This window comes from Chionomys nivalis, chromosome 16, assembly GCF_950005125.1.
Source record: "Chionomys nivalis chromosome 16, mChiNiv1.1, whole genome shotgun sequence".
Classification (NCBI taxonomy): Eukaryota; Metazoa; Chordata; class Mammalia; order Rodentia; family Cricetidae; genus Chionomys; species Chionomys nivalis.
The window spans coordinates 49,996,701-50,016,952 of NC_080101.1; the positions used below are offsets into that span (position 1 = coordinate 49,996,701).

Consider the following 20,252-nt stretch of genomic DNA (forward strand, 5'->3'; position numbering starts at 1 on the left):
TGAGCTAGATACAGTAGCCACTGCCTCCTAGTCATGGGTCCTGAACAAGCCATTTAAATTCTCCCAGGTCTCAGCCTTTCCATCTCTAGACTAGAGGAAGCCAACCCCTGAATTGTGAAGAGCAAGTGCTCTCCTATGCATATCGTGGGAGGAGGGACTGGGAGCAGTTTCTCCCCGGTGAAGCTGTTGTCGCCGTCAGTCTTACCTGCTGCTTGAATTCCTATGGAGCCAGCAGGGGATAAAACCGGGCTGGAGTCCCAGACACTTGGCATGACTCCTTGACTGTGTGCACACAACCACCAGCAGGGATTAATTGTGACAACATGGACATATGTGTTTGCATTGCTTCCACGTTTCTGCGTTAATCCAAGACAAAGTGTGAATTCCCACCACCCTCTCAGTGAGGAATTCTGCCCCAAGCACATTTGTATGCACACATACAACTACCACGTGAGCACACTCACACGCTTGTGTAAAATCGAAAGGTGATACCGAGTTCTTGTTGCACATTGCCCTCACCTGGGAAAGCTTTGGAAGCTATCAATGTACCTTCTGCCCACAGAGCAGACAGATACAATGTATGTGGGCGACACCAGGCATCTGGGAGATTTCTGCGTTGGTTTTTTTTTGGCTCTCTGCTTGTTCTTTGAGACAAGGTGCCCATATATAGTGCAGGCTAACCTTGAACTCTCTGTTCTTCTACCTCAGCATCCCAAGGGTTCGCTTCACAAACATGCTCCATCACAACCCCCAGCCCTTGTGATTTTGGTTTGGTTTTCCCTGTGTTAAGAACACCAACCCGAGAATCAGACAACACCAAAATTGGATGAAACTCAGAAATTCCCTAGTTGCATGAGATCATTTTCCTACTGAGGAAGTTTTGATTCAGCAAACCGAAGCTAATTTACATCTCTTCACTTTTAATCTTGGGTTCCTTTCCTTGGGTAACTGTCTCTACAACAGCCCGAGGCAGTAGACTCTCCCTCTACAACTCCACCTAGAACCATGGCTCTCAGTCCTGACTGCGTTGTAGAAGCAAAAGCCGATGCACAGGTCCACCCAGACAAATTAACCCACGCCGCTGAGGAAAGAGATGGTTAGTTGTCAGGTCTCTTTCAAGCTTCTGGAAGAGTCTTCTGAGCAGGCCAAGTGGAGGAGCACGAATGTCGAGTGAGCTTTATTGGGCCGTTGCTTTTCCTGTTTGTCCTCTAGGTGGAAACATTGCCTCCTTAACTAGAAGCCACAGAAAGGAGAGAGGCAGGTTCTGGTCACTCACTCCTGAGAAGCCTTTTATAGTTTTCTCTGATTCTTCACAGCTTGCTCTGGTTTTAGGAGAGCCAATCTCATGTCTTTTCATTGAGTTGTTGAATCCCAACATCTTTACAATTCAGCTTGCCTTTCCACTGTTTTATATATACGAAGTTGGGGATGGGCTCTCTCTGAGGGCCCCAGCATTCAGAAAGCTTCCAGGATTGTAAGGACACTGGGATGTAGTTCCCTGAGTACATAACTACTCTGCTCTGAAGTCCAGGTTCTCACCCCATGCTCACCCTTCTGTCTGTCTGTCCCTCTCACACTGCGGCTGCCCGTTGGGCATGAATAAAGGACATTTACCAATGGGATTTGGCTGGGTTTGTTAGTTTGCCAGAAACGAACACTTTATTTCCAGGAAGCCCCAGACTCTGGTTAGATTCATAGCAGGGTTGTGATGTCGCCTTACATCACCTGATCACGGGCAGTTGAACTTCTGATTACTGCTCTGGGTCTTTTTTTTTTTGGTTTTTTTCAAGACAGGGTTTCTCTGTGGTTTTGGAGCCTGTCCTGGAACTAGCTCTTGTAGACCAGGCTGGTCTCGAACTCACAGAGATCCGCCTACCTCTGCCTCCCAAGTGCTGGGATTAAAGGCGTGCGCCACCACCGCCCGGCCTCTGGGTCTTGTCCATACAAGGTTAAGACTACTCAGCTTCTCCTCCTGGCCGCCCAACATCTCCAGCCTACATGGAAGTCACGTCTGAGCGGTCTGCATCTGCTCAGATGATTCGCTTCTGTATGTTTGTTCCGCCCAGGCCAGGGACAGAAATGTTAGGGACACCTCTTCATTCATAAACTGTGTCAGTTGTCCCCACCCTGATCAACGTGTACCATATCCATCACATCCTATCACATCCAGATAGCCTAGCCTCGTCAGCTTCCTCTGGCTTCCAAACCCGCTCACCCCTCTTTCTCAACTGCATGTAAGTTGTTGCCTCTGTCTGCTCAAATGTTCTCCCCTCACCTGAGGCCCACCTATAAAGTTCCATACCCTGAGCTAGGCCAATATGCTTCTTCTAGTCACGCTCCGGAGCCTTGGGAGTGCACTGCTATCTACACTTCCTTGGGCAAGTTACTTAACTGCACTGTCTGAGTTCCTTCATCCCTTGTGTGGACACAGCCGTGCTAGCCACAGAGGTCACTGTGAAGGTTACATGGACTTCTGTGTAGTTGGACACCCAGATTCATGCACTGGTCCACAACAAGCACTTCCCAAATGCTTCCAGCTGTTTGTCTGTCCACTATCCTGTTTGACCTGGTGCCAGAACTGTGCTGTCCCCCACATTCGGCATTGCCTCATGCAGATGGTTGTCCACACTGAAAGTTCTCTTTTCTGTTTCTTTCTCCTTCCTTTCTACCTCTTTCCTTCCTCCATCCAGCTCCCCTCATCTCAAGGAAACAGGAGCTAAATCTCCTGGTCAAAACTTTAGTTCACTCTTGTGAGAAAATTTTGCAATGACTTGAACTAAGTTATAATTTGGAAAGAGACATTTATATGGTACTTGTCCCCAACACTGAGTTTGAAAATTTCAGTGCACATCTGGTTTTTGGATGCTGATGCTGGCAGGAAGTTAATCAGGTCATCCTAGAACTACTCCACAGCAATTCCATTGCAGAGGACATGGTTTGACCTATACTATGACACATAAGAAGGCACACTTTGAGAATTAGCTTGTGTATATAAAACTCAGCTTTTGAAGACACACTTTGGAGAATTAGCTTGTGTATATAAAACTCAGCTTTTATCTAGTCCCTGGACAACAGCAGATATTTGAAAAAAGAAACTGAAGCCCATTTTTTGTTTGTTTGCTTCTTAATCAAGCAAGTGTATACTGAGGTGTAAAACACAGCATCCTGTGCAGTCTGAGGGATACATGAAGAAGGAAGGGACCGTGATGCTCAGCCAGTGGTTATTCCAGACAGAAGTACCCAGAGGCACCACGTCGCAAACTATTGTGGTGGGCATTCCATACTTAATTTACAGACAGAGAGACCGAGGCTCAGAAGGAGAAATCAGGGGACCAAAACAGAACTGAAAGTTTATGTTCAAACCCAGATATGTGTGGATCAAAACCATAGACCTCTCTGGGCCAATAACCCATCCCCACATAGCACCAGCCTTTGGGAGCCTGAGGGAGGAAGATCACACTTGAGTCCAAGATATTCTGGGGGTACATATTACTTAGAAGAGACACCATGACCACAGAAACTCTTATAAAGGAAAATATTTAATTGGGTGGCTTACAGTTTAAGAGGTTCAGTTCATTATCATCATGGTGGGACATGGCAGTGTGCAGGCAGACATGGTGCTGGAGAGGAGCTGAGAGTTCCTCATCTTGCACAGACAACAGGAAGTGAACTGAGACACTAGGTGGTATCTTGAGCATATATGAAACCTCCACACTTCCTCGAGTAAGCCCATGCCTACATCAACAAAGCCACACCTCCTAAGAGTGCCACCCACTATGGGCTTATGGGGGTCAATTACATTCAAGCCACCACACTGGGGTGCACATTAAAGCCTGGTCTTTTAAGAATATACATGAGCCAGTGAGAGGGCACAATGAGTGAAAGTACTTGCTGCCCTGCCTGACAACCTGAGCTGTCTTAGAAACCCATGTGATAGAGGGGACCACACACACACACACACACACACACATTAAATAAACTAAAAATGAAAAAGTCAGCCATTAAATAAGAATAGCTGGGCAGTGGTGGCACAAGTTTTAATCCCAAGACCCAGGAGGCAGAGGCAGGTGGATCTCTGTGAGTTCGAGGCCAGCCTGGCCTACAAGAGCTAGTTCCAAGACAGGCTCCAAAGCTACAGAGAAACCCTATCTTGAAAACAAAAAAAAAAAAACAAAAAAAGCTGCTATATTCCAGAATTTATAGCCAGAGAATAGGTTGTCCAGTGACTAGGTACACACTTTTAAAAAGCAACTTCTATAGCACTGGCCTGGGTCACGTACTACATCTTCTCTTTAGAACCCAAAGCACTCAATAATTTTTGGAACACATCTTTAGGAGTAAGACAGTGAGGTATTGTTTTACCAGATGCAGAGTCTGGAAGAAAACCGGGATTCTATTGTTTGCTCAAAGTCCTAGAGGTTTTCAGACGCCCCACCCAATAGTTCTGTTTATTAAAGATGGCTACTGTGTTTCAAGTTCACATCACCTCCACCTCAATTAAGAACAACACATCGAAATGCAGGAAAAAGCTGCAGTAACTCCAGCATTCACTGAGCAGAGCGCCTTCACAGGGAGGCTGTCCCTGGGCTGTGGTCTCCACTCATACTCCTGCCCCACCCAGCTCCCTGGCATGCAGCCTTGATCAGGACTCCTGAGAACTGAGAAGTGGATTCTGTGGAACTCCCAGCTTCTCTAACATATAAGGCAGTGCTTTCTGTCAAGCTCCTCTTATATGTAAATAAAACCCTTCCTAAGCCCAGGACAGGCTATCGGTAACATTTCCTGCTTTGGTGAAGGAGCAGAGGCAACACATTGGGTAAGTTATAAGGACTGCAAGAGGAAATTCATGTAACCAGCTCCTAGCTTCAAGCAAGCACTCAGCAGTGTTGATGGTAAAGAATGAAAATGTTTCAAAAGGCAGGGGATGTTTTTCTCACTTGGCTCCATTCTGTGAGTCTTAGCTATGTGTGGTATTCTTGGGTCCTGTGCACTGACCCCGCCTTCTTCCTTGGTGCTGTTTACACACAGGCAGGCGGAAACAACCAACGGCCTGCACACATGACTACCCAACTCAGCGATTCTCCACCGAGAGAACTTTGGGGGACCACTTGGGAACATGACACATGGTCCTTGTCCCTAATTCCAAGTCAGGGTTGTTGGGGAGGCTAAAACAACTGAAGAGATGCCACAAATAATTTCATCCAGCACCTCGCTGACAGTATCCAGAACCCTGTGAGGGAGGAGTGTATGGCAAGTTAGGGACACAAACTTAAAATTCAGAGAGCAGAATGAGAATTGTAATTCCAGAAAGCAGGTGAATGGCTGCTGCGTTGCACACAGGTGGAGAAAGCCATGAATTGATTTGCTTGGGAGCCTCAGGATTTGATTAGATCAAAGCCAACCAGGGACAGCCATGCTTCTGCAGGGTGCTTGTTGAATGAACACAGCAGACTCCACTTCCCATCAGCAGGTGCCTCCGCCCAATTCAAGTTGAGCCTCCCAGAGGAACTGGGAGGCAAACGCCTTCTCTTGTTTCGACCATTGAACAGCTTGTAGTTTTAATTTCAGAACAGTCCTTTGAAAAGCTCTCTGCCTCTCTTTCCACCTATGTATAAACTCACCCGGTGAAGCTGCCATGCTAACAGCAGCCGCTTCAAGGCTTTATTGCACAGTCATAAGAATGGTCATGGTAAGAGGCACAGAAGTGGTGGTTCTGTTTCATTGAAATTCCTAGTATGCGTGCCTTGAGAAGATTACCTGAGCCTCCAGCTAATTACGCTACGCAGAGGGGTCTGTGGCTTCTTCCTTCCCAGTAAAGCTAACTGACACTTTTGTCAAAGACTATTGCCTTACTAACTGTGTGTGTGTGTGTGTGTGTATGCAAGTCTTGGCTGTGGGGTGTGTGCACGTGCATGTGTGGAAGTGTGTACTCATGCACGAGCATTCGACACATGCAGATATGTGTATTTGGTCTTGTGTGAATCATTGTCTGCTCCAGAGATAGTACCAGACACCAAGATTCTTAAGCAGACGCCTCCGGAAGGCACTCCCATTCCTTTTTCACAGGAAATCTATGAGGAATTTGGCTGATGGCAAAATGGGTTAGATTCCAAAGAGGCGGTCACTGGAAATTCTACACACACCTTTGCGTCCTACAAGAATCTACTTGTACTATCAGCTCCGCTGAGCTGAACAGAAAATGCGGGAAACCTCTTATGTGCTGTGGCCAAGAACATTAGAAAGCTTGCACCACAGCCCTAGGGTCCAGCAGGAACTTATTTGGCCACGCATGATGGTACAAACCGACAGTCCCCATTACAAGAGGCTGAGGCGGGAGCCTCCCTTGAGCCCAGGAGCTGAGACCAAGCTTCGGAAGTGATTGCTGTTTGTACCAGAAAGGGTGTGAATTGGGACGTTGGTTTTTAGGAATAGAATGATCAGCCCCGTTTTTCTACGTGGCCAATGCTGGAGTACTGTTCAGAGTTACATTTTGTTGTGAAAGGTGTCACTGCCCACTCCTGCTTCTGCAGGCCTCAGATATTGCAAATGCTGGCTCTGGTTGTTATCCAGGTGGTGGCTGCATCGTAAGCCATTTAGGTTTAAGACAGAAACAGACATACAGACACACCGAATCACCACCCCTAAATCTTCAAACTCTGAAATGTCTTGGCAGTACTCATCAACAAGAATCCTATACGATGTACAGTTATTTCCTAGTGAAGATGTCTTTCAACTTCTGAGAACTTCTTTTGGGTGTCTCAGAACTTTTGGGGGATCCCTCACAGAATTTCTTTTGGGTCTCTCTCTTTTTCTCTCTGTCTTGCACACATACAACACTTTCCCAAGTTCTGTGTTGTCTCCTCTGAGTGCCATAGAATCCTGCCTGGAAACTGGTGGGTTCGCTTTACTTGGAGTAGACTCTGAAGCTAAAACTCCGCTGTTTGCCCACTCACTGGGGAGGGAGTTAAGCAACCTGATGGCTTTTAAACAGAGCACACATCCTGACTCAGAAACGGCTGTTCACAGTTTTTGTCCTTCCGGAATCATTTTTGAGACAATTGCATCTGCACACTTTTAGGTGCATTTTTCCCTCGCACACAATATTTGTGCCCTTCACAAAGACTGAAGCACCTGAGCGTCTAAAACTTCCGTACTCTCCTTCTGCTTCCCCCGTGGATTCCAGCTACAAACAGGTCCTTGAACGATGTATTAAAATCACTTAGGACTTGTTGCAGGTGCCGGTATCCAAAGTGTGGACTTACTCGTGTGACATGGCTCCTTTGGACCCAATCAAATTGATTGTATATTCTCGTATGGTTGTGTGTTTGATACTTAAACAATCCAGGCTGCCCCTAGACAGCAATCCTCCTGCCTCTGCTTCTTGAGTGCTGAGATTACAAGCGTCAGTCACCAGGATCGATTGACTTCAGTTGTCTTTTAAGATTTGCTGATTTATTTTAGGGTGTGTATTGTACTTGTGTGAGTTTATGTGCGCCACACTTGTGCCTGGTGCTCAGGGAGTACAGGGAGTGTTGGATTCCCTGGAACTGGAGTTACAGGTGGAAGTGACCTGCCTGATGTGAGTGCTGGAGACTGAACCCGGGCCTCTAGAAGAGCAGAAAGGACTAAGTCACAGAGCCATATCTCCAACCCCCACGTTTTAAGTTAAACCTTCGTTCGGCAGCTTAGTTCTTACATTGTTGTGATTTGTGTTGCCTTTTCATGGCTTACTTCGCAGGTAGTTGCATTCTCTTAGACAACCTCCTTTTCTGGGTAGAGATATTGAACCTTCGAAGCATTCCAGGCAAGCGCTGAAAGAAGACAAACCTAACATGGCTGGACGTGATCATCTGGCAACCCCAGGAGTAGCGAGGGCTAACGTGGAACCATAGAGTGAGCTCTAGATACTTGGGGTCCAGCTCTACAATTAAACATATACCAAAGACAAACAATTCCCGTAATGGAAAGTGAATGGTGACTGTAAGGCCCTTGTCACTGTGGAGGTTTAGGTACCGTTGTAGACACATTTCATTTATCTGCTAACAAACCCCATCAACCCTTGGTCAAACTTTACCTTTCTCACATTAAAAGTTTTGCTTCTGAGACACCTCCCAAAGGTATTGCCTTATCAGGGACATGTGGGAGATACACGATCCCCATAGATGGGGCTAGAGTGGGTGGCCTTTTTAGACATAACTTATTTGGCATTATACGTGACACAGCCGGCATGCTTCTCTAGAGCACAAGTAGATGGCCCCGACACAAATCAGAAACCTGTGCATTGAAATATGTATTTGTACCCAGGTAGTGCTTGTATGTGGGAGAGAGAGAAGGATACGTTTAACCTTACTGGTGCCCAACCCTACTCACTCAGCTGATAGATCAACCGCAAATGAAGGCCAGGATTCTCCCTGCTAACCAACGAGTATTTTAGGGCTTTCACGTGGAGTGGAGCTTCTGAGGGGTCTCCCGGAGTAAGGAGATGGCGCTTCAGAAGCCTGAACCTGCAGCGGCGGTCCCATAGCCCTGTACAAAACAGGAGCTAGGAGCCCACTGTGACCTCCCGGCTGCGTTTTTTTTCTGGGAAAGTGGACTCCATCCCCCTGGGGGGTGCGCCGCATGCTGTGGGAGCGACTTCCTGTTTGCGTTTTCTGGGAAGGTGGACTCCTTCCCCCTGGGGTGCGCCGCATGCTGTGGGCCTGCAGGATTTGTAGAATAAGGAAAATCAAAAGAAAGACTGCCGAGTTTGCCCAGGTCTGGGATACCCCGCGTCGGCTCTGCCTGTAAGGGCCTCAAACTAAATTCCTGTGTCCCTCATGTGCCACTCTGCCCAGGATCGCTTTAGAAACCCAGAGGCAGAGAACAAAAGCAGGCAAGTTTGTTTTTCCAGAACAAATGGGGCGGTTTTCGGGTCCTGGTGGAAACAGCTCTGACAGCTGGCTCTGTGTCTTGGGACACTAAGGGCTTTAACGTGCTCCATTCAAGACTGTTTAGTCTGGGTGCGGAGGATTCATTTATCAGCGTTCAGCTCTCGTGTCACTGAGACAGTTCTGATTTCCAGTGATTTCATTATCATCTGTATGTGACTGCCCCGAAAGAAATGGGACCGAGAGCAGAGTTACTGCGGGGTCACTTAAAAGCGTGTCCCTTTTCATTCATACCCCTTAATGGTATTACCAGTGTGTGTGTGTGGGGGGGGGACCCTAGTGCTAGAGTACTTAATAAATACCACCTGGCTCAGCATCGCCAACTGCTTCCCGCTGGCTTTTGCAGAAGTGGCAATGCATCGAGGATACATCTGGCAAGCTTCGAATCCACAAGTGTAAGGGACCCAGCGACCTGCTCACCGTCCGTCAGAGCACGCGCAACCTCTACTCTCGCGGCTTGCACGACAAAGACAAAGAGTGCCATTGTAGGGAATCTGGTTATCGATCCAGCAGAAGCCAGAGAAAGAATCAAAGGCAGTTCCTGAGGAACCAAGGAACACCAAGTAAGCCATACCTCGTGGCAGGCGCAAGCGCTATTGAGACCCTCCCACTCCCGGTGCGACTTAGATATTATTACTGGTAGGCTAGATTTCAGAATAAAAGCAAAATCATTGTTCCGTTTAAAGCAAGATAGTAAAGATGGGTTAGAAATTTTACTTTGCAAATATTTTCGCTTAGCATAGAATGAAAATCCCCTCAGGCCGCAGAGCGGCAGGAATGAAAAAAAGAAAGAGCTGCAGTGGATATTCTGCCAGACCAGGGTGGGTGGTTTAGGTCCGTTTCATTTACTGAACCTTCATGGTAATGCCCTGATATGTCTGTCTGCCTTAAGTTGCTTTAAAAGTTAAACTTCAGGTTATCAGTTCATGTGTGTTTGAACCTGAGAAGAAAAGACAGGAGTAGTTTTTAAAGGCATATTTTTCATGTTTTAGACTGTATTTGTACCTTTAAATGTTGTCAAACTGCTGACAATTTCTGTCCTAAAAACTCTCAGGTAGCTGATTGACACGTGGGGTTATAGATTTACAGAAAAACAAAAACAAAAACAAACCCGGCAGCCATCCATTGAAGTGTGTGAGTCTAGTGCCACCTAGTGGCATGTGTGAGAATTGACTCTGTGGTGACTTCTGTTAGGAAAGTTATCTTTAAACCTGTGTCCAAGAGTTGGACACAAATCGTTCAAGAAAATCATAGGACATTTTGTGCTGAACAGAATGGACTTTAGGATCACAAATACCTGATTTTTATCCAAATTTGACTATTGTTTACTTCCATAATTTTTTTCTTTGCCCCCACAAATCTTAAAGAGGTTCATAACCAAAAAAGTTCAGAACCACCGAGTTGGCCAGCGGTGGTGGTGCACACCATTTGAGTTCGAGGCCAGCTTGATCTACAAAATGAGTACCAGGACAGTCAAGACTACATGGAGAAACCCTGTCTCAAAACCCTCCCCTAAAACCCCACGGAGTTATGGGTTTGTCTTTCTTTCTGGAAGGATCCTGATCTGTTGTAATAGGAGCGGCGGGGCTGCGTCCCCAGCACCCAGCCGCCCACATGGCTAGCTTATGCCCCGAAATAATTACACGGAAACTGTATTCTTTTGAACACTGCCTGGCCCATTAGTTCTAGTCTCTTATTGGCTAGCTCTTACATATTGATCTAACCCATTTCTAATATTTTGTATAGCCCATGAGCTGGCTTACCAGGAAAGACCTTAACCTGTGTCAGTCTGGAGTGGGAGAATCATGGCGACTCCTGACTCGGCTTCTTTCTCCCAGCATTCTATCTGTTTACTCCACCCACCTAATTTTCTGTCCTATTAAAGGGGCCAAGGCAGTTTCTTTATTACTTAACCAATGAAACAACAGATAGAAAGATGACCCACCTCCATCACTGATCATATTCAAACTACACAAGAAAATCACCTCCAACACAGCCACCCTGACCCAAACATCTCACTTAGTAACAGGGGCACTCTTCCCTTCCAGAAAGTTCTCACTGTGTGGATTCTCATGTGATTTCGAACAGGAGTGGGTTTCCCCTTTCCCTGACATGATGGCTATGAATGTCATCCTCTGTCATGGGGGCCACCTCCTCACCTGGGAACCAAGGGAGCAGTCTCCCCTGGAGGAGGCTGACAATTCCCATTGCCCTATCTCTGCCAGGGGAGTGTGTAAACAAAGGTCAGAGCTTACACGCCAAATCTCTCCTCCGGGACCCAGTGAGCATGAGGTGTACCATCCCACGGTCCTGACGCACGATGACCCTTACTCTTCGCCTTGTGTGTTTAAATGTTACCTGGCCGATGCAAGCATTCACAGATTTACTATTTCTAGAGCACCCCCCTGTATTTGTGTGAACACAAGGTGTTGAGGGCATTCATCCGCTTGAAAAGGCAGCCCAAGGCAGCAGTGAGATGTAAGCTCACACACCCATCCCGGCTGGAGCCCAGGGAAAGGCAAGCAAAACTCAGGGCTTCGGTTCTCTCTTCTGAAACCGTGGCTGATCGCACCAATTCATGTTTGGTATCTCATGAGTTCTTTCATGTAAGGACCATTATGACAATATCACATATCAAGATTATGGATTCAAGATAGATCTACGGTATCCTAAGGACAATTAAAGCTAAGGAAAAAGCTAGTCATTATAAATAACAAACGGGGAACATACAGTTCTTCGTTAACTGCCATAGCTTAGAGCCATTCATGTTGAAAACTAGATGTGAAACCACATAGCCTGCGATTGATGGGAGAAGGGCCTGAGGCCATAGCAGTGTGACGCCTATCACAGGACACAACCGGTAGACAGCCTGCTTTTGCCCCGTGGTTTCAGGAGCTATCCCAGGTCCCAAGGTGTCAATGAAGCTGGCACTGGCTGTCCCTCCCTAAGACCCCAAGGCAATGGATGATGTTGTTTTCCCTCCCACGTGCACAGCTAATCTGTATTGTGACTTTTCCTCTCATTCCAGAATATAAGCCCAGATTTGTGCACACACGGCAGACTCGGTCCCTGTCTGTCGAATTTGAAGGCGAAATATACGACATAAATCTGGAAGAAGAAGAACTGCAAGTGTTACCCCCGAGGAGCATTGCTAAGCGCCACGATGAGGGCCACCAGGGGCTGGGAGGCCCTCAGGCTGCTGCTGGTGATGTCAGGAATGAGATGCTGGCCCATAGCAACGACGCGGTGGGGCTGCCCACCACTGTCCGTGTGACACACAAGTGAGTCGGCTTCTGTAGTTCCCAGGGTGGAGGTCAGCGTTACCTCACACCCCATACAGGCACTATGTGGGCTTGGCAGAAAGTAGTTAGCACTCAGCAATGCCCAGAGGCTTGTCTGCACAGCAAGGGGCACGGGGAAGCAGGGAGAAGCTGGAACCAGCAGCAACTTCCCTATGCTCTTTGGGTTCGTTCCATTTCATATTTAGCTAATTGGCCAGGAACCCAGTCAGAGCAAGTCTTCCATATCTTAATTTAGTGGTTAAGTTTCTATCCCCAGTTATTACCCACAGAAGTGTCTGGAAATTGGTGGAAACAATTCTGGGGACTGATCCATGCTCCATGGTCCCCCCCCCCCAACTTAGAACATTGCAGAATCCAGCCTCATAACTAAATACACCTTGAAGAAAGACAATGGGTCCCAAAGAAACTTCTAGAAAATGGTTGTGGGCTAGGAATGGGTATGTAAGACACAGAAAAACCTGACCTGCCTCACAAGAGCAAACAGAAAGGGTTGGAAGTCCTACAGACAAGAAACAAACACTATTTCCATAACTTTAAATTTATTAGATCTTCATTTTATCCCCAATGCCATCACCATGGAGTACCAATTCACCCAGAATTTAGATTTGTTAAGAGTCACCCCCATATCCACCCGGTTCTATCCCTGGATTGTTACTTTGTTTCAAAACTTAATAGTGTGTGGGACTAGGGACCTAGCTCAGTTGAGAGAATATTTACCTAGTTGGCAACAATCCCTAGATTTGGGGCTGGAGAGTTGGCTCATAGCTTAAGAACACTGGCTGCTCTTCTGGTAGACCCAGGTATGGCTCCCCGCACCACATAAATACTCACAACTGTCTGTAACCCCAGTGTCAGAAGATCCAACACCCATTCTGGCTTCCACAGATGCTACATGTCCTTGGTCAACGGGTGTGCATACAAAAAAAAAAAAAAACCTACCTCTACACACAAACTAAAACTCGATAAACGGTAAAATAAGCCCTGGGATCTGGAGTTGATCACACACTATGTAAACTAGTCATCCAGTAGTACACCTATGATCCCAGCCCTCAGGAATTCAGCAGGATCAGAAGTTCAAGTCCAACCTGGGATACATGAAACTGTCTTAAGAGTGACCTAGCTGGGCAGTGGTGGTGCATGCCTTTAATCCCAGTACTCAGGAGGCAGAGGCAGGCAGATCTCTGTGAGTTCAAGGCCCAGCTAGTTCCAGGACAGGCTCCAAAGCTACAGAGACTGTGTCTCAAAAATTCAGAGAGAGAGAGAGAGAGAGAGAGAACCCTAAATGGAGAAGCTGAGGGTCTAGTTCAGCTCAGTGTAAAATACTTGTCCAGCCAGAGACCCAGGTTAGAGCCTTAGCATGGCAAAACAGGAAAAGGAAAATATCAGAGTGTAAGTGGAGATACTTGAGGTATTTTTAAAAGGCAAAATAACGGAATAATATGTTTCTTCCAATAAGTCATTTTGCATTTGTGACTGAAAATCCATACACACACACACACACACACACTTTAAAAGCTTGAGTTGGAGAGTGGAGTTTATTCAAGGGATGATGAATATGAAAAGCAACAACAAGGTGTTCTGGGGGATGACCTAGTCACAAGCAGTGACCCACCCTTCATCCGGCCACTGGCCAAGATGCATTCTCCTTTACCCTTGTGTAGAATCAGTTCTAAGCTTGGTGCTTGTATCTATACGAAGAGGTTGAAAGGTATTGAGTTCTCTTTGCTAGCTCTGGTGTTTCCTGATACTAGACCATAAGTCTGTTTCTCTTGGTCCTGTTTGGTTTTCAGATGCTTCATCCTTTCAAATGACACAATCCATTGTGAGAGAGAGCTGTACCAGTCGGCCAGAGCGTGGAAGGACCATAAGGCCTACATCGATAAAGAGGTCAGTGTTGGGCTGGGATAGAGCTTGGTGAGAGAGAGCTTGATAGTCGTAAATAAGGACCTTAGTTCTAGCCCAGCACCACAAGCATGCGAAAACATGGAAAGGGGTCCACATGGCTGAGTGCTTGGAAAGCCATTCAAGTGGCCGTGTGCTCAGAAAGCCATTCACATGGCTGTGTGCACAGAAAGCCATCCGCATGGCTGTGTGCACAGAAAGCCATCCGCGTGGCTGTGTGCTCAGTCTAACCCTGTTGTGCTTCTATGCTCAGCTGCCTAGCTGCTGTAAAGGATGAACATTCTGTGTGTACCCATCCTCCTTTTCGTAATTGCCTAAAAACTGAGAAATCCAAAGTCCTCACCCAAATTCCTTTTATGAGCACAGTGCTTTAGTATTTTCCCACGAGTGATCACACAGATATTGAGTATATGCTGTATTCTAGAGGACACTAAATAAAATTATGGCTTCTGTCTTTTGGCATTCTAAGTATTCATTTGTATGATAACTTGTTTATATTATTTAGAATTTCAATTGAATTTCAATGAAATTAAAAAATTAAAGCTCTTGTAAAAACTATTTTATATTTAAAAAAAAACTGGAAAATCTACCAAGGTATTTAAAACTATTTTATATTAAAAAAAAAAACTGGAAAATCTACCAAGGTATTTAAAACTATTTTATATTAAAAAAAAAAAACTGGAAAATCTACCAAGGTATTTATCTTCCTCTAGTTACATAGCAATAGTCCTACTGAAAGCAAGCGTGGGAAAAACAGGGATGAACGCAATAGTCTTTTGGATATTTTTGAGAAAAATATTCAGTTATGCAGAGGTATCTATTAGTGTTTCTGTGGCACACTGATCGGGATGTAGGTGGGATATAAATGTGTTCTCTGACTCGCTCTTCCCAGCTGGTCTCTGGAACAGCAAAGAAAGTGGACAATCTTTTGTTAAGAAAAATCCTGATCTTAGAAGGGAATTGTGTGAATGTGTGTTTTCCAGATTGAAGTTCTGCAAGATAAAATTAAGAATTTAAGAGAAGTGAGGGGACACCTAAAGAAAAGGAAGCCGGAGGAATGTAGCTGCGGTAAGCAGAGGTGAGCACGCATCCTGGGGTCACTTCACCTCCCGACACCAACGAGCCAGGGGTAGCTGGAGGCCAACTTCTCTTTCTTAATGCCGTACATGAATCCATCGCCATAAAGCATATTGGTCTCATCTACTTAAGTCAAACTATTCATCCACTTAATGTGTGTGTGTGTGTGTGTGTGTAATGAGCCATTTAATCAAATGAAGGGATATATAGATATAGATATATCTATGATATATATATATAATATATATATATTTCAATGAGAGACTGACTGACTTTTTAATCTTCTGGCCTGCAGCTATTACAACAAGGAGAAAGGTGTGAAAAGGCAAGAGAAGTTAAAAAATCATCTTCACCCTTTCAAGTGAGTAACTCCGCGTTTGTCACGTTTGCCAGGAGTCAGGGACTGTCCACAGTGACTGGAGGGACCCCTGTGTTCCACAGGGACTTCTCCTCCATGCCTGGTCCTCTGTGGGGATCAATGGAGAGTAACCAGACCTGGACTAAATTAGGGTGTTCATCAGAGTAGCCCACAATAGTGCTGACCTCTCGGAATGTAAGGAAGCACGCGGACATTAAAGTGATAGCAAAAGTTGTAAGAGCATTTGTGTTTGAGTACTGACAAACTTTAAACTATGTGGAAAAACAAATCACCTGCCAAGGCTCAGGGAAGTCAAAAGCGTGGATGTGTTGGAAGAGGATGAGGAGCGCTGTGAAATACTGTCCTTGAAATGTGACTTGGCTGTTGCTTTCCTGAACTCAGCAGTAGTGATTGCAGGCATGTGATCAAGCCAACCACAGTGCTGGCATGGGTGAGGGCGGAGCTCAGGAGGCCCACCCCTGAGGAGCAGAGGAAGAATCATTCTTCTGTAGGGGTGTGGTCACTGGTGGGTTGCCCATGCTCCAGTGGATGGCCCCCACCCCTGCACATATGGGCAGCACTAATGAACCTTGTAGGAAGGAAGGAAGGAAGGAAGGAAGGAAGGAAGGAAGGAAGGAAGGAAGGAAGGAAGGAAGGAAGGAAGGAAGGAAAGAAGGAAGGAAGGAAGGAAGGAAGGAAGGAAGGAAGGAAGGAAGGAAGGAAGGAAGGAAGGAAGGAAGGGAGAGAGATGAAGTTGGGAAGAGGATGTGTGGAGGGAGATCTGGCGGGGGCAAGCAGGAGGTGGATATGATCATATCTCATATACATGGATGAAATTTGGAATTCCAAAAACATAAATATTTTAAAGAAAAAACATGATAAAATACTTATTTTAAAAATGTATCATATATAATTTGCCAAATGGTTTTTAATCCACCTATTAAGCCATCCCATCCAACTAACAATTCATTGACTCTGTGGCTGCCTGACAGGTACAGAGCTCCCAGGAGAGCACATCACTGTCCGTGGGTTGTCATGCACTGACTCATGCCAACGTTTATCTCCATCAATGCTTCAGAACAAGTAACTGTCAGGCTTACTAAAGTTATGGGAGAACTCTCACTCAGTGAGTTTGCCTCTGTGACACCGGCTATATTTGAAGCTGTCTATGAGAACCAGAGGTCACCTGAGGTTGTGTTCCATGTACACTTGTGTGTCATCCATGTACACGTTTGTGCAAAGCTTTTCGTAAAGTCCTTTCTGGTCGTCAAAATAGTTCCTGGTCTTGGTCTAGGGAGGCTGCTGCCCAGGAGGTGGACAGCAAACTGCAGCTCTTCAAGGAGAACCGCCGGAGGAAGAAGGCGAGGAAGGAGAAGAAACGCCAGAGAAAGGGGGAGGAGTGCAGCCTGCCTGGGCTCACCTGCTTCACACATGACAACAACCACTGGCAGACCGCCCCCTTCTGGAACCGTAAGTCCCCCAGCGGCACCTCCTCCAGAAGTATAGGGAGCACCTCTACTACTGTACGAACGTAGGCTAAGAATCCTACAGAGAACACAGCAGCCCAGGGTGATCCAAAGGAAAATGCCGTATTGGTCTGTGCTCAGATCGTTTTGTTAGGAAACAATTTTTCCTTTAGAATCTATTTTTTTCTTGTTGTTGTTTTGAAGATGCCGTCTTACTATGAATTCTCAGCTGGCCAAGAACTATGTAGGCCAGGTTGACCTTCCATTTACAGTCTTCCTGGCTCACCCTCTCAAATGCTGGGGTTACAGATGTACTGGTTTTGATTCCTAGAAAGATTTGGTTTTTCTGTTGAGAGATACCTTGAGGTCTCACACAGAGGCTTCCCAAGGTGGTTACTTCCCAATAAACCCACCCAGGTCAGTAGAAATAAACACCTGGGCAGTTTTGCCTGAACGAAATTGGTTTCTGCCCTAACTCTAACTCATGTGCCTTAAAAGGAATAAAAACACAGTAAAGATAATATCAGTGCAGGGCCCACACCCTCCTTATCCTGTGCCCCTTTGACCATGGGGGTCCATAAAAGTCTTCCATTTTGTCTGGGATGGCAGAAGATACGGAATATCTGTGTCCTTTTGAAGAATGCTTTTGTTTCTCTGTTCTCTGCATGGTGCTCACAGCAGTAGAGGGATCATGCCCAAAGTCTAGTAGCCTTGACTGAAGGCTGACCAGGAGCACAGATAAAAACCCCACTCTTCCAAGGGTCAGTGGACGGCAGCCAGGCAGCTTCCAAACTGGAGGTCCCCTGAGATGGTGGACTTGCTCCGGGCAGCTTATGCCTCTCAGCCCTGCCTCTGCTTGAGTTGTGTCTGTCTTTGCCTGTGTGTTCTAGTGGGAAGGGGAAGGCAGGTAAGGAAATGAGCCAAGCAAAATAATTACACTTTGTAGCCATGGAATGAAGGAAACTGTGACTGAAGCATTTGAGGGTACCCTTTAGAGAGGAAGAAGATAGTACACATGGTAACCATCTTCTCACCACCATGGGAATGATGCCTGAGAGAATCAACTTGAAAAAGAAAACACTCAATCCAGCCCAGAGTCTTAGAGGTTTTGTTTGGTTGATCAGTCTTCTTACTTTGGGACTCGTGATAAATGGATCTGTCTATCTGTGGTGGGGAGTCACAGGGGAGCACGTGATAGAGGGATCTATCCACCTCATGGTGTCTAGGAAGCCAAGAGAGAAAGAAGAAAGGCAGCCCCCCCAGCCCCTGTGGTCATCATCAAGCGTATGCCCCAGGGATGTCTTGCCGCCTACAAGATCCCAGTTCATAAAGGTTTGATTGCTTCCCAATAGCACTGCTCGGGGGCTTGGAGGGGCAGTCAATATCCAGCAATGGGTCTCTTTACAAAAGTTATGGTTAGGCTGAGACCTAAAGAGTTGTATGTAGTGAAGTTGTCCAGATGGAAGAGATTTGCATCCCAGCAGAGTGAGCTTGTGAGCAGGGGTCAGAAGTTTTATACTTGTATATTTTATGAAATAAATTCACAACATGTTTAAATTATTGATTTGGAAATTTTCCTTTTTTGTCAGGGGGTTCGAGACAGGGTTTTTCTGTAGCTTTGGGGCCTATCCTGGAACTAGCTTTTGTAGACCAAGCTGGTCTTGAACTCACAGAGATCCGCTGGCCTCTGCTTCCCAAGTGTTAGGATTAAAGGCGTGCACCGCCACCATCCAGCTGGTTTGGAAATTTTCTATATAAATTAGAAAATGCTGGTTGCCTGGATTTTAGTATTCATATAAAATGAATATAAATTATGAATGGCATACTGAGAGTACTTTCTATTAAAAAATCAAACAGATGAAAATATACTCCATTTTTTTAGATATTCTTTTGTAAAGATATGTCTGGGATGAAGGAGAGGTGACTGTGGAGAACACAGAACATGGGAGTTGAGATCAACAAGACCAAAATCTCTATGCCATCATGACTGACACATGTCATTGTCCAGACTCACTTGGCACATAGGAGGAAGAGGCAGAAGGATCATCTTGAGACTGGGGCTAGCCTGGGCAGCATGGTCCAAATCCATACACTGGGCACAGCAAGAGTAATGTGTGTAGGTTCACCAGCTGATGCAAGTAAGCCCTGTTGAGGGGCATCAGCAACAGGGAGGTTGCAGCCCGTAATGGTCAGTTATGGAGCACGAATTACCTCCCCTTCAGCTTTTAACTGCCCCCCAAATCTGGTCAGTTAAAATATTTGAACCCATAATCCCCTCTCATTCGTTGTTTCAAAGATCCCCCTTAGCTCGCGGAGCCAGAGTTAGTGTGTTCGATATTTCAAAGGGCAGTTGTCTCCTAGCTAAGTCAGCCTTCCAACTGGACTCCCCGCTACCAGCTGTCAGTCACCTGATGCTGGGCCTCAGTTTTCCCATCTATGAGTGGCTATGGATACAACAATGTGTCTAAAAGTTCTTTGAGAACGAAACGAGCTAAGCCATTCAAGCACTCTACTTCAGAGGTGCATTCCATTGACTGTACCTATCTTAAATGTTTTAAGAAATATTTTTGAAAACAGTTCTGAAACCCCATCATCACTCCCTCCATTTTTATAAGAAAAAGAATGGATGGCTGGTTTTTAAATTTGATGTCTCTTAAATACTTTCTTCGAGTATTTAAGCCAGGGAGCCTCTCTATGTACAAAAGGTGTTGATAGTCAAATCTCATCGCATGTTAAAATATTGTAGAAAGGTCTTGGGGTAACTCAACCAGTAAAGTGCTTTGCCATGTAAGCATGAAGACCTGAATTCATTCACCCAGGACCCATATAAGCAGCCTTGGTAACCATGGTTACATTCTCATTGCTAGGGAGAAAAATAGGCAATTCCCTGGGACTATGGCCAGCCAGTGTAGACTGCTTTGGTATGGGAGTTCCAGACCAATGAGAGATCCTGTCCCAAAAGCAAGGCGAGTGTCACCTGAGGAATGACACCCAGAGTTGTCCTCTGCCCTCTACATGTATGCACATGGGAACCCTCCCACATGTGAGCATGCGTGCTCCTGTGCACACACAGAGAGGGCTACAGAGGCCTTCCATAACTACAAATAACATCACCTCCAATTCCATGAAGCTGGGCTCCACCCTTGTCTCAAACTCTGTCTTCCCAATACATAGTTGTGACATTGGCTGTGTGGCCCAGAGGCACAGTGGGGACACTAGT

General features: G+C 46.0%; 1 protein-coding gene across 4 annotated transcripts in view; it reads left to right on the plus strand.

Annotated features, from left to right (window-relative positions):
* Sulf1 (sulfatase 1) overlaps window positions 1–20,252 on the plus strand; it is a 168,565-nt gene that overhangs the window by 135,529 nt on the left and 12,784 nt on the right. For all 4 annotated transcript variants that reach the window (XM_057790626.1, XM_057790625.1, XM_057790628.1 and 1 more), the window contains 6 exons: window positions 9,274–9,490; window positions 11,956–12,208; window positions 14,020–14,116; window positions 15,115–15,209; window positions 15,504–15,569; window positions 16,861–17,036. In XM_057790626.1, the coding sequence (XP_057646609.1) occupies window positions 9,274–9,490; window positions 11,956–12,208; window positions 14,020–14,116; window positions 15,115–15,209; window positions 15,504–15,569; window positions 16,861–17,036 (904 nt within the window). The remainder of the gene's footprint in view (window positions 1–9,273; window positions 9,491–11,955; window positions 12,209–14,019; window positions 14,117–15,114; window positions 15,210–15,503; window positions 15,570–16,860; window positions 17,037–20,252) is intronic.